The sequence below is a fragment of the Mustela nigripes genome, chromosome 18 (assembly GCF_022355385.1).
Source record: "Mustela nigripes isolate SB6536 chromosome 18, MUSNIG.SB6536, whole genome shotgun sequence".
Taxonomy (NCBI): domain Eukaryota; kingdom Metazoa; phylum Chordata; class Mammalia; order Carnivora; family Mustelidae; genus Mustela; species Mustela nigripes.
The window spans coordinates 21,708,830-21,723,292 of record NC_081574.1 but is presented as its reverse complement, the minus strand read 5'-3'; the positions used below and the strand labels follow the sequence as shown (position 1 = coordinate 21,723,292).

The 14,463-nt window shown below is 40.7% G+C and overlaps 1 protein-coding gene across 6 annotated transcripts in view; it reads left to right on the top strand.

Moving 5' to 3' along the window:
* The window catches only part of MSR1 (macrophage scavenger receptor 1), a 108,171-nt gene that overhangs the window by 75,667 nt on the left and 18,041 nt on the right, over positions 1-14,463 (top strand). For 5 of the 6 annotated variants that reach the window (XM_059384519.1, XM_059384521.1, XM_059384523.1 and 2 more), the window contains one exon: positions 3,570-3,623. In XM_059384519.1, the coding sequence (XP_059240502.1) occupies positions 3,570-3,623 (54 nt within the window). Of the gene's footprint in view, positions 1-3,569; positions 3,624-5,738; positions 11,149-14,463 lie in introns of those variants that run through there. The other variant, XM_059384525.1, reaches the window with a different exon arrangement.

Sequence of the window (14,463 nt, the reverse complement as noted above, 5' to 3'; positions counted from 1 at the left end):
TTTTTTCCTGTGAAAAGAGATTTGAATACTATTTACATACTGATGATAAGATAAATGTATGGTTGAAGAGCTAGAGGAAAGAGGGTAAGGTTAGTGAGAAGGTTGAAGGTAGAAACTTCAGGAAATAGGAAACAGTTGTAAGCTTAGGATGGAGGATGGTCACACGTAAAATTGAAATAGCCGAACGGCTGGGCTAATTATGACATGTCTGTAAAAATAACTAACCTCACGTCTAGCTCATAGAAGGGGCACTAAAAAGGCTTGAAATTATAATGATGTTATTGAAAACATTTCCCCTTATATTTAAAGTTAGAATGTCAATTTATCGCATACTATTTTCTTCTTATTTTTCAATGGCTTTCAGAAATACACATTACTTTTTTTTTTTAAAGATTTTATTTATTTATTTGAGAGAGAGACAGTGAGAGAGAGCATGAGTGAGAAGGTCAGAGAGCGAAGCAGACTCCCCATGGAGTTGGGAGCCCGATGCGGGACTCGATCCCAGGACTTCGGGATCATGACCTGAGCTGAAGGCAGTCGTCCAACCAACTGAGCCACCCAGGCGCCCCACGTTCCTTATTTTTGATTGAAGAGTGTCATTTATGAAGGGAGGATTAACTCCAGGTTTTGACAAAGCCCTTGAGCTCCATTTTTAGCCAAAGGTATCATTCTAAAGGAGGCTGTTCTTTAGCAAGGATGTTTTTGATGTGTTCACCTGCAAGAAAAGATTTCCAAGTGTCCTCTGTGAGGAGATCTCTGAATCTGGCTAGAGTGACATAAAACATTTGTATTTATTGATAAGAAGAAAAGTTTCATTTTATTATTTTTTAAAAAGTGGTATAAGATAAAAGAGCAAAATTAAAAAAAAAACAAAACGATTTTTTTATTTGTCATAGGATCCTAGAGCTATTGGGACTTAAGTGAGTCATTCACTCAGTACCCTGGCTTGAGCAAGCATTTCTATTCTGAAACTATCCCAAACCAGTTGTAGTACAAAAAGACTCCCAAGAATAATGTACAACTTCTTCCTTTTTACTCAATGATCAGAAAATGTTCAAATAAGCTCATTTATTACTTTATTTTTTCTGAGAAGAATTAGAACTGCTCATTACACCCTTTTAAATCCCCCCTTCCAGTTTTTGTTTAATATCTTAGACTCTTTCCTCTTGGGAATCTGAAACTTAGGTACTATATCTCATAAAAGTAGATCATCAAAAAAATAGGAAAAGTTTTGAGTACTTTTGTCAATTTATGATTTTTTTGCCAATTTCGCATTACCTGCAATGACTGAATCACAATTAAAAAGTGAATACAATGATGTACAGTGTAATCATATATGCAAAACGATCAGAGGCTTTCTCTCCATCATACTCTGATAAGGAATGGTTGGCATTTCATGAAATCTTCACAATAAAATTTTAATTGGAAAAAACTTACGATTTTTAAGTGCTCAATCTCAGTTCTCATGTTACTTATCAGCCTAATTTTATATTTTTAATTTGGTAATTGGGAATCAAAAAAATCTTTAAATAGTAAATAAGAATAAATGTTCCCAAAGACAGAGTAAACTGAATTAGTAAACTGAATTAGAGAAAGAAACAAAAGCAAAATCCAAATAAAGATTAAAACTTTATAGTAAAATTAAAAGTAATTGTACCATATAAAGTGAACAGAGATGACAAAGTCCTCTCTCATTCACCGAGACTAAAACCACAGAGAGACCATTCTAACTAAGCTTTGGGAGATGTAAAACTGTACGAGCTACCATCCCTTCTAGTCATCTCTTCACGGGCAAGATGCTTTATAAATATTGTTGCTAATTTAAGAGAACTCTCCAATCGAGGGTGTTGTTTTCTCATTTGATGGAAAAATAAGCTTTTAATTCAGAAAGGTTTGAAAACTTGTTTTGAGCCACATACTTAGTAAGTAGCAGAGCAAAATAATTTAAATAGAGATTTCTAAAATTGCTGTCATCATGCCTTTACAAACCCATGGGTTTCAATCTATGTCCTCTTAACTCTTGGATGAAAAGGCAGAGGGTCTTAATTTGGTAGGGGGAAATCAAAAACATTAACACAGATTCTGGCTTACGAGGTACTTGGATCAGCCCCATGTGTATACCAAGAAGGTGATTACTTGCAAGGTAAATATTTGAGGAATGTTAGAAGAATCAATACACAAGAACAGCCCCAGGAGATGACATCTTTACCATTAAAATCTCTTGTTGGTACTAAAACATGATCTTCTGGGTGTACCTTTGAAAGTGGAGCTGTGGATAAATCGTCACCAAGAGCAAAAATCAAGGTCTTCACAGTGTTTCCAGTACCTATGTGAAGTCCTGACCCTCATATAAAAGGATAGCATTTGGGGGCACCTGTGTGGCTCAGTTGGTTAAGCATCTGCTTTCGGCTCAGGGTCTGGGATTCAGCCCCGCATGGCTCCCCCTGCTCAGAGGGGAGCCTGCTTTTCCCTCTCCCTCTGCCTGCTGCTCTCGCTGCTTGTGCTCTCCATTTCTCTGTCAAATAAATAAAGTCTTGGGCGCCTGGGTGGCTCAGTGGTTAAGCCGCTGCCTTCGGCTCGGGTCATGATCTCAGGGTCCTGGGATCGAGTCCCGCATCAGGCTCTCTGCTCGGCGGGGAGACTGCTTCCCTCTCTCTCTCTCTCTCTCTCTCTCTCTCTCTGCCTGCCTCTCCGTCTACTTGTGATTTCTCTCTGTCAAATAAATAAATAAAATCTTAAAATAAATAAATAAATAAATAAATAAATAAATAAATAAAGTCTTTAAAAAAATAAATAAAGGAGAGCATTTGTACCACAGCCTTCTGTAAACAGATGGGGTTATCAAAGCCAAAGAATGTAGCCTATAGGCTTAGGTGCCCTTGAGACCTTCCAAGCTTCCCCCAGGATGAGGTCATCAAGATCTTAGCATTCCAGAAATTCATTCACAGCCCATCTTTGGGATTCTCCCCTCTAAAGAAACGGAAAACCAGATAAAGTATAATGGGAAATAGGGAACCAGGGTTTCAGATGAGATGCAGGAAATGAAGCTTCCTGGAGGAGGAGAAGAACAAAGTCAAAGGAAGAAGAAAAACAAGATGAATAAGCCCAAACAGTGCCTACCTCAGTTTTGTCTGCTTTAGGAAAATGGGATATCTAATGCCCTCACAAAAAGTTTGAGCTAATGGATGTAAGGGACCTACCCAGAATAGCGACAGGTTTCTCATAGGTCTTTAAATTGATAGCCGTTACATCTGAAACTAAGGATACACTATCTGTAAAATTCACTGTTAAAGTGAATTTAAATAAGTTAAAAAAGTTTTTTCAATAGTGAAAATAAGGTGATAGCCATTATTATCAACATCAATATTATTACACTTGAATATTTATAGGTTGTGTGTGGTAAGTTGATTCTAGGTTAGCTTGTGATTGATGCTCTGTCTACATTTAAAGCAATTCATTTTTGTCTCCATTTACAGAAATTAATTTTTTGAATAATTAAATTGTCCTAATTACAAAAAACAAAACAAAACAAAACCGAATCGTTGCTTTTTTGTTTGTTTGTTTTCAAGGATATCCTGGACCAAAAGGCCAGAAGGGGGACAAAGGAAGTGGAAGCATACTAAGTAAGTTTACGGGTCCTTGTTTTTATGTGAGCCTTGTCATCAACAAGCTTGCCATCATAGTGGTCTGGGCTCAAGGCAAATGTGGGGAACTTCAGCATCGACCCAGAGAGTTTCTGTGGAAGTGAGCCACAGTCTTCTCCAAAAAAGCATGCTAATTGGAGTAAAACAAATAGATTAAATTATACAACTCTGAGTCTCATGACCCATTTGTATTTTGTTTTCATGATGAGCACAGTTTTCTAAAAATTCCACATAGAAAATTGTTCAATTTTCAAGCTACTTTCAGTCTGCTGAAGGAAAATCAAGTTTATGAATAGAAACAATTATATTCTCCTTACCTACTGACTGAGGAACTGAAAGGCTCCAGCTAGGAATTTGGACGATCTGAAGAACCCTGGCCAACCAATTCTCTGATGCCTGGGGTTTTTGTGTTTTGCTTTGTTGTACTAAAAACTTGAAAAGTTGTGTTCTATATCCTAGACCTTCAAAATTGCAACAGAATAGATTTGACACAGGGAACTCTGTTGATTGGATGCTGACCTCATAAACTGGCCCTTAACAACAAAATATTAGATGAGATGACTTCACTATGTTCCCAGTAGGAGCTGTGTATGATGTGTGTGTGTGTGTGTGTGTCTGTGGGGATAGCAGCCACTACACACACACACACCCCACGATGATAATCTCTACCCAAACAGGGTCTGCTTTAGATAGGTTATAGCTAATCCTTTAATGTACCAAAACTCTAGCATTTTTTAGTTGTAGTTATTATTTTAAAAATAGAGTACCAATTTCTCTCCCTTAGAACAGAAGGAATTATTTTTACCTGTGCTGTGTGTGGATAGGGCCCTTAGACAATTTAGGATCACCACCATGAATCCCAGCCATTCAGGTATATAATGTAACTACGTGATGCTTTTCACAATTGTTGCATTGTTGATGTCGCTTCCCCCTGAATTGACAACATTGAATATTGTGTGTCTCCTCACAGGGCTTTAGCGTCATTCCGTGATTATTAGTGTTGTTACTATTATAGTAAGATAATGGAAACATTAGTAGACCTTTCATCCTGTGTGTCCATTTCTTCTTTAATATGATCACTTTTGTCTAGTGTAATACTTTCTGCGCTACCTAGATTCCTTTCTCCTTGTCACTCTAGTTATTTTCACTTGAGCTCCTTGTGTAACTCTTCCCTAGCTTCCTGTTTATCTGTCTTTATCTCTGCCTTTATCTTTATCTTTAGAGTGGTTTTTATCTTTTTCTCTTTTTGCTGAGACTTTCCTGAGCTACTTAACCTTGACTCTTGGTAAGTTTGGCAGGTAAAGAACTTCTCTGTTTTTGCAGTCTTGAAAACCAAACACCCACCCAGTCTTCTGGTACCTGAGGTTATCAAATGCTTTGAACACTTTTTTTTTTTTTTGATCTGTTCAGAATTGGTTTCAGTTATAGCTCTTTTCATGGTTCTTTTGAACTTTATGCTCACACTTTGTGAAAGCAACAATATAATTCTGTGTATAAATGTGTTTATGGCCTCCAGATTTCCCTCCGTGCACCGCCCCCATAGAGTAGATATAACTCCATTATGTTTCAAAGAGAAAGAATCATAGGTACCAGCATCTATACAGTATGTTCTGCTTTTACCTCACTGAGGTTAACGTGTCAGTCACTTGCCCATGTCGGGACATGTGGCTCTAGCTCTTCTCCCTCAGTGACTCTGCAGTACTCCATCATATCGCTATCCCGTAATACATCATTCTGTTCCCTAGTCATGAACACTTGATTTTAGTTGGCCGTGGTTTGGCTTTAATAAGCAGTGCTCCATTCAGCACGCTCATACATGACCTTGTGGAACCATTTTATAATAGAAAATTTGCTCGGAGTAGAACAAATCAATAGTTCAAAGGCGATGTGCATTTCACAAGTTGATGGTTTCTTGTGAATGGCTCCAGAAAGGCTGTACCAATGCATTGTGCATGAAAGTGCCTGATTTTCCCCATCTTCAGTTAGTTCTCATAAATTATTTATATGGAGTTATTTTAATATACATTTATTTTTCAGGCATGATTTAAATATAAAAAGAATAATCACTGATTTCCTCTTTTACATCTGTGTCAGGACCGGTACAACTCCCTGATCGTATGTGGGCAGGGCCCTTTTAAGATCAGGTGGGTTGGGCAAGACACCCTCTGCTACCATCTCATTAAAAGACCCTTCACCTCCGGACAAGTCATCAGCTCAACCGAATCCAAGATCCCTTTGTGGCTCCTCCAAATGACTCTGGTTCCTGTGTGGTGTGCAATTTCCACGTGGCTTTCTCTAGTCCTTTGTGCTCTTGGGGTCTCTGTTCCCATGTTCCTGCCTCTCCCCACTACAGCACGCCACCATCACCACCATCTCATAGCGCCCTTAGCTGGGATGCCTCGCATGTACTGACTGGCGGGCTGCTCAAGCTAGTTCTCCGAGCCAGGCCAGAAGCCCTCTGCCATTCACTCACTTCATGTCTTTCTGAACCCAATTTAACCCATTGGGTTCTAGGAGACATGGCTACTGACTCTATGTGGGTTTTTGACATTCAAAAACAGTACTCTCAGTAAGTGATAGGGATACAGAAAAGAAAAAGCATTTGTTAATTCACTCATTCACTCATTTATGTTCATCGCATACTTCCTGGAGCTGGACATAGGAGCTAATAAGATGACCGTAGCTTCTCACCTTACAGAGCTAATTGTCCCTGGAAGCCCTAGACATGTAAACGGGCAATTCTACAATACAGCAGAACTATTTGAGGGGAGGAATAGGGCTCTACAGGTGTTCAGAGGAGATCGAGATTATTAATTCCTTAAAATATCAAAAAGTAAATTGATTCTGATTAGCTTAGTTTACTCTCTTGTCTTCTTCTTCTACAAATTACACTTTTTTTTTTCGAGTTTATAGTGAAGTAAAGTGGAGCTTAGACAGTTTATTGAACACATTTAGACCAAAACAAACCCAAAAAACAAAAAACCAAAAAAAAACAGAATTTGTTTCCTTAAATGACCTGGCTATCTCAAGCAAGAATATTTTGGTCATGAAAAAATAATGCTGAAATGTTTTGTTCTAAAAAGCCTCTTGTACGACTACACTTTAAATATTGATTATAGATCCTGAAGATGAAGAAATATTTCAGTAGACCTGGAGATACTTTGTGTGGGTGAAGAAAGGGATAAAAATGAGAAAGGGGAAAGGGTAAGAAAAGACAGCCCCCCCCCCGCCAAAAAGGAACAGGAAAGATACAGTGTAGTGTGATATGTGTGTAGGTCTCTGTATTAATTAATTCACAGATCACATTTTCACACCTCTCATTTCTCTCAAGGTTTACAAACAGTCCCGAGCTTCACAGTCTTGAGTTACTAGTGAATTCTAAGTCGTGTGTCTGTGTGTCTCTCAGCCCTTCCGTCCCCTCTCCTGTAAAATGGCCATCGTAACACCTACCTCACAGGGTTGTTGTGAGGATCACAGAAGGTATTGTGTGGGCAGAGATGCTCTGTAACCATTTATAAAGTGCTTTAAACACATAAGGTATGCTTCACAATGGTCTCTCTGAACTGGAACCGCTCTTCCCTGCTGGCATCGTGCAGACATGTAAAATCTGTAATCAGAGCAGGAGGGAAAGCAGAATGAAAATGCGAGAAGCCAAATAAATGTCACGGACAAAAAGGAGAGATGCTAGAGAATAAGATAAGATTTTACCTTAGATAGAGCAACGCCAGTGTGACCAGATCGCAAATCAGTGAGTTTGTCGGAGCCGCGCCGGAGAATGTTAAGTTATAAATAAAGAAGTGACTCAACCGAGTGCATGCCAGAGGCCAGAAGCTGTCACCGGAGGTCAGAACAAAATGTCAGCCTCATAAAACAGAGGAGTCCAGGCTCTGAAGAATGAAGCAGGAGCCCAAGACTGTGCTGAGAAAACTAACAAAGGTTGAAATGAATTAGTTTCAGGGGTACTCTGGGTCTGTATCTCCAAGACAACAGAGTCTCCAAGAAAAAAAATAAATTAATTAAAAAAAAAATGGAAGTAGAAGAATCAGCCAGTCTTCGGATGGTCATTATTAGAAAACCAGCAATGTTGACTGGCCTGTGAATGCAAACATGTGGCGATGAGTTGGATCTCTTTGCCCATGGTTTAGTCAGGTGTGACTTCTCACCCTGTTCTGCATTGGGGGAACAGCTAAAACCCAGGGAGCCTTTTCTCTTGCCAGCAGGACTTCGTTGACATTGGCCATGACCCTGATCGCAGAGATCATGAGAGGCAATTCTGGGGGTTTCGGTTCACAAGGTGTCTGATACCCCAGACCACAGAAGACAGGAGAAGGGCTTCTCTTCTCTCTCTAGACAAAAACAGATGCTGAATGCCCAGTTCAAATGCACAAGTGAGTAATGTGCAGTGGAGAGAAGTGGGCCCCAAGCTCACATGCTTGTCACAAGGGTTCATCTGTTGTCACCCAACTTGGAAGGGAAGGTGTTTTAGTCAAGCAGAAACAATTCCTGCTGTGCAGTTCAACACTGTGTGTGGGGCTCTGTCCCGCACACACCAATTCGCAATGTGTCGTTGGTTAGTATGTCTTCCTGTGCTGTGTTCATGCCGATAATGAGGATGTGAATTTAAAGTGTCTTATTTTGAAACTCATACAGTGATATGAAGTATCAGTTTGTCTTCCAATTGATTTCTACTGAGGACTCAGCACAATCTTAAGTGATTTCTGGTCTTCCTCAAAGCATTCAATTGGCCAAAGTCATACCTTCTCCTCCAAACACTAAATAATTACAAGAGTCAATGCTTAGAGAACACTGGCCGTGCACCCGGGGCTTTTGACGTATTCTCTCATTTAAACCTCAGAAAAGACTTCGAGGTAGGTATTATGATTATTCGTATTTTATAGGTTGGAAACTGAAGCCTTGTTGATAAATGGAAGAACAGAAATTCAAAGCTAGATGCGTGCATTTCCAAAGGTCCTGTTTGTAACGCGGGTTCCATTCAACACCCCCCACGCTAGTTTTATGTCTTTTTATATGTAAATGCCACAAATACATAGCATGAAGCGTGTGCAAAAAGAAGGAAGAGAAAGAGTTTTTTTTTTAAAGATTTTGTTTGAGAGAGAGCACAAGCAGGGGGAGCAGCAGGCAGAGGGAGAAGCAGGTTCCCGGCTGAGCAAGGAGTCCCATGCAGGACTGGATCCCAGGAGCCTGGGATCATGACCTCCGCCAAAGGCAGACCCTTAACCAACTGAGCCACCCAGGTGACCCAAGAAAGAGATTTATAATAAGCAATTTGGTTTTCTAGAATGGGCCTATAATTTCAAGACACTAAGGAGAAGAAGTGTGACTTCTCGGATTTCAAATTCCCAAAAAAGGGTTCTCAGTGCGTATTTGTTGCTGTTTCCACCTTCACGTGCTACGTCAGGTCTTGTGTCCAGTCTCTGCCCCCGATCTATTATTCAGAAACATAGTCTCCCTGGAATACCTGCAGAACAGGGCTATCAGTAGTACAAGTCATTTACACGTGACACCAGGGGCAGGAGCTACCCCTTCACATTCGTTCTGGTTTTCAGAGCCTGGTTCAGTTTTAACCATTGGGAATGAGGTTTGGCTGCTTTGATGTTCCTCTTCTGTTACTGCATCTTGTTTTAACTCCTCACCCTGTGCTTCTCGGCAGCCCACGTCAGGACCGAGCAGAGTACCCTAGAGTATCCCAGAGCCCTTGGCTGCCGGTCACTTAGCTAAGTGCTGCCGGATTTGGACAGTGCGCGCTGTTTAAAGCTTTATGTGAGCGCGTGTATTGTTGCTGGAACACAGCATGTTCCATCAGCGCAATAGATGGGAATAACTCATACGTCTTATAAACTGAAATAGAGCTTTAAATGAGGAATGGATCCCGCAGTCAGCATTTTGCCCTGATGAATCCCTATCCCAGCTGACTCACACAGCCCGACTCCTACCGGAACCAATCAGAAAGAAAGAAAAAAAAAATCAGTACAGCTCCAGCCCGGTCTTTTGCTCCAGCAGAATTTGAAATTCATCCCATTATAGGCTGGAATGCAGGTGAAATAGACCCAGTATGGCCCTTCCCACCATCCACAACCTCAGAGGGTAAAATGGCTTTCCTGTTGCTCTTCAGAGAACTGGGTCCTGGCTTCCCACTCTGCGGCCAAGGTAGTGTTAACCAACACAAGTACTGTCCCAGTAGGGGTTCACAGCCAATACTACCCCCTGCCCCACCCTTACCCTTGCTTCTTTGGAAATGCATTGTCCTGCAGTGGGCATCTCAACACCAAAGTCACTAGAACCAGTTACTCGCACATGAAGTGTCCAAGAACTATCTCCCTTTGTGGCATACCCTACAGACTTGCCCCTTCCCTGGGGCTCTCCAGTTACTTCCTTTCCCAACTTCCCCTGAATTACTCACGTCTCTTTGATTCCCTCACTGCCAAGAGGAACACCTGACTCCCAGCAGCCTTTCAGATGCTGTTAAGGGAACTGGTTAAAGGAATCCTAACGCTGATTCTTTACCAAAATGGAAAACACCCCTCGACCTAATGAAGTTTTGTGTGATTCTGATTTCTCATTTCCCAGAAATAGTCAAAGATAAATTTTTTTACCTGAACACCAGTGTTCAGTTTCTGTACACAATATGTTTACCAAACTCTGCATGGCTTATGGGCATAATTCATTTGTTCCCTATAAAATGATTGTCTGGGGACACCTGGGTGGCTCAGTTGGTTAAGCAGTTGCCTTTGGCTCAGGTCATGATCCCAGCATCCTGGGATCGAGTCCCACATCAGGCTCCTTGCTCAGCAGGGAGCCTGCTTCTCCCTCTGCCTCTGCCTGCCAATCTATCTGCCTGTGCTCGCTCTCTCCCCTTCTCTCTCTGATAAATAAATAAAATCTTAAAAATAAAAATAAAAATAAAATGATTGTCTGTTCTATTCCAAAACATCTTCCACACCAAACTGTCCTGTTACAGGTTCTCCTGTTATAATCTCTTACCTCTTCTATAACCTATACCTAGAAACACTTTCTATACCAAAAAAAGTATTATATTAATCACAAAAGGTAGCCAAATGAATAATTATTACTATATTGAGACATCTAGTAGGTCCTCAATAAACACTTTTGTAGTTTTTTAAATAAGAATTAGAACTTGTAGGGTGCCTAGGTGGCTCAGTTGGTTAAGCCCCTGCCTTCTGCTCAGGTCATGATCCCAGGGTCCTGGGATAGAACCCCACATCGGGCTCTCTTCTCAGCAGAGAGTCTGCTTCTCCCCCTGCTAATGTGCGTTCTCTCTCTCTCTCTCTCTGTCAAATAAAATCTTAAAAATAAGAATTAGAACTTCTAAGCCATTGAAGTAGGCATTGCAGTGACAAAGTGAATATTTTTGTTAAAGGAAGTTTTCTGGGTTTTGTTTTTGTTTTTTTGTTTTTTACCATGTTCAGATCATGACATTACAGGGATGGAAGCTTGTTTGTCATTTATGAATTAAAGAAAAAGCTGTACTTTCAAATTTATACCCATCGAGGTACTCTATTTCTTGTTTCATTTGCAACTAGTCAAAAATACAAAACAGAGGGGGAAAAAAAAAAAGACACGAGTGTTCGCCTGCTAGGGGCTGCCAGACCAAAGTCTGGGTGACATAAACAACACAAATCTGTCTATTCCCTCAGAGTTCTGAATATTGAAATCCAAGATCCAGGTGCCCTCGGGATACTAGCCCTGTTGGATTAGGGCCCCACCCAGATGGCCTCAGGGAACCTTAACATACTTCCTTAAAGGCGCTATCTCTAGATACAGTCGCCCTGGGTGTTAGGACTTCCACAGATGCATTTTGGGGGATATAATTCAGCCTGTTACAGGAAGGATCCAGAACCACTATGCCTCCCTGTCTGTGGGGAGTACCCTGTCGGAATCTTCACTCCACAGGCCTGGAACTTTCAGAATGAGGAAGATCTGCTTCAGGCATCTCTGCCTCTCTTTCTGCCAACCAGTTCTCCAGGCCTAAATTGTATCATAAATAAATTTGAGACATTGTGCTGTTTTTGTAGTTATGAAAGCAATTTGACTTTTGTTTGTTTCTTGTCAGTATTTTGTTTTCACATTTCAGGGATGTTCTTTTACATTATGGAATCCATAAAATTATAAAAATTGTGAGGCTAATGCTGTTTAAGTAGACACTAACCAATGGTGATTAGATTAATGAGAAATCGAATGACCTGGGAAGCTACTTCTAATGTTTGTTTGTTTGTTTGTTTATTTATTTATTTATTTATTTATATTTTTGAGCTTTTATTTATTTGTTTATTTGACAGAGAGAGATCAAAAGTAGGCAGAGCAGCAGACAGAGGGAGAGGAGGAAGCAGGCTCCTTGCTGAGCAGAGAGCCCAATGCGGGGCTCAGTCTCAGAACCCTGAGATCATGACCTGAGCGGAAGACAGAGGCTTAACCTACTGAGCCACCCAGGTGCCCCTATTTATTTATATTTAAAGATTCCTTTTATTTTTTTGACAGAGCACAAGCTGGGGTATTAGGAGAGGGAAAAGCAGGCTCCCCCCTGAGCAGGGAGCCCATCACTGAGCTCTATCCCAGGACCCTGGGATCATGACCTGACCCAAAGGCAGACACTCAACTGACTGAGTCACCCAGGTGCCCCACTTCAATATTTATTGTCAAATAATTACCATCTGTGTATCTGTAAGAATTTTTTAAGTAGAAAGAAATGAAAATCTGCTTAGTCAAGACATAGAATCTATTGATTCATGTAATTAAGAATTCCAAGAGATGGTTTTCCTTCAGGCATGATGGGATCTAGGAGTTCAAACTAAGTCATTTAGACTCAGTATCTCTCTCCCTTTCTCTCTCTTTCCCTCTGTGTATATGTGTGTGTGTGTGTGTATACACACACACATATATATACATATATATAAATTCCTAGTTGATTAGGCTTTTGCTCTAGTGTGTAATCTTCACATCTAGCCACATCTAAGAAAGAATGCCACCTTCTTTCCTTCAGAATAACTCTTGTTGCCTCTGTTTGGATACTGAATTTTCCCTTGAAACTGCCAAAGTGTTCAGAGAGTGGGGCACACTCACTACCCAACCAAGTAGGGCCAATAGCAAGTGATGGCTTGGACAAGATCCCCCTTCAGAATCTCAGAGTATAGGGAAAAAGGCCCTGAAAACGTGGACCAACCTAACTTTGCTATTACATACTGTTCAATAGCACTCTTGTTAAGTGCTGAGTGCCTATCGGACACCAACGTATTAGGTCAATTCCTCCATAATGCGAGAGGTTTAGAACTGTCTTCAGTAACCACACCGTGTTCTTGTATCATTCCCCCAGTACTTCTCAGGCTCTGGTGAGCATCAGAACGACCTCTAAGGCTTCTATCATATACGATGGCTGGACCCAATGTACACAGATGCTTATTCAGGGCCTTGGGTTTGGACCGGTATGTTGTGATTTCCAAAAACTCTCCTTGGAATTCCGAAGCACAAGTTGTTGAAAATTTCTTCTTTAATACTGGGTAGATACTTTAGGGCTACCATCACCCTTTCCCAGTCACTAGGCCAGAAATCTGAATTTTTAAGAAATAGTAACACTAATAACACTAATGTCTGCAGTGCAAAGAGTGACCCTTCTGGGCCCGGTGCTCTGCAGGGCACTTTGTGTGGTGTCCTTCACTTCAACCTCACAAGAAACCGATCACTCTGCTGTTTTTCCCCCTGAGGATTTAGAACATGAAGTAATCTGTGCAAAATCACACAGCTAGTGTTTATGGGGAGGAATCTGAATCTTGGTTTATCACATTTTTAAACTCTATCACATTATATTGCATCTTTTTTTAAAAAGATTTATATTTGAGAGGACAAGAGTGAGAGAGAGAGAGGGAGCACAAAATGGGGGAAGGTCAGGCGGAGAAGCAGACTCCCCACTGAGCAGGGAGCCTGATGTGGGACTAGAACCTGGGACTCCCAAGATCATGACCTGAGCTGAAGGTAGTCGCCCAACCAGCTGAGCCACCCAGGCGCCCTGTAACTTGACTTTCTTCCTCAGACCTCTTCAAAGTACACTCATGGACCAAAACAGTTCACACAAAAGTTCTAAGGTGATTACAAAAGATGTCATAACATATGAAGAAATAGAAATCATCTAAGGTCATAAAGGAAGTTTGTAGCACAACTGAGACTAGGGCCCTGGTCTCCTGGAATCCTGTTTCCTATACAGACCACGCCCCCCTTCTCTGGGGAATAAGCACTGGGACCCTCTCTTTTGAATTAAAGCATTTCATACCTCAACCTGAGAACCCACACTTTACAGTAGGTTTTTTTTTTCTGCTTTTCTTTCTGTTATTATCCAAATAAAATTTGCTATCCTATAATTTCTTCTTCTACTTTGATGACACTAAAACAGCCAAAATTTAAGCTAAGCAAATGGAAGTAATGTTTCCTGAAGGAGAGCAAAGCCACCCATTTTTGGGGTTTTTGAGGCATCAAGTGGTCTGTGTTTAAATACCTGTGGACACAGCTGTTGGACAGAAATTAAGGCCTTTCCTGTCAAATGATGGTGGAGTGGAGACTTTATACACTAATGTCTCCCATAGATCCCAGTGATGCTGTCCTGATAACATCTCAGAGCTCTGAACAGTTACAAGTATAAACAAAATACAGCACCCGAGGCCAAGGAGAATGTATATTTTCTTTTAATTTACCTCCAGATCCAATTCAAGGGGATTTAGAAAATTTAGAAATATTTAGAAAATAATTTTCTCCTCATGAGAATTCAAATAACCTGTTCTGAGTTGTCAGTCTT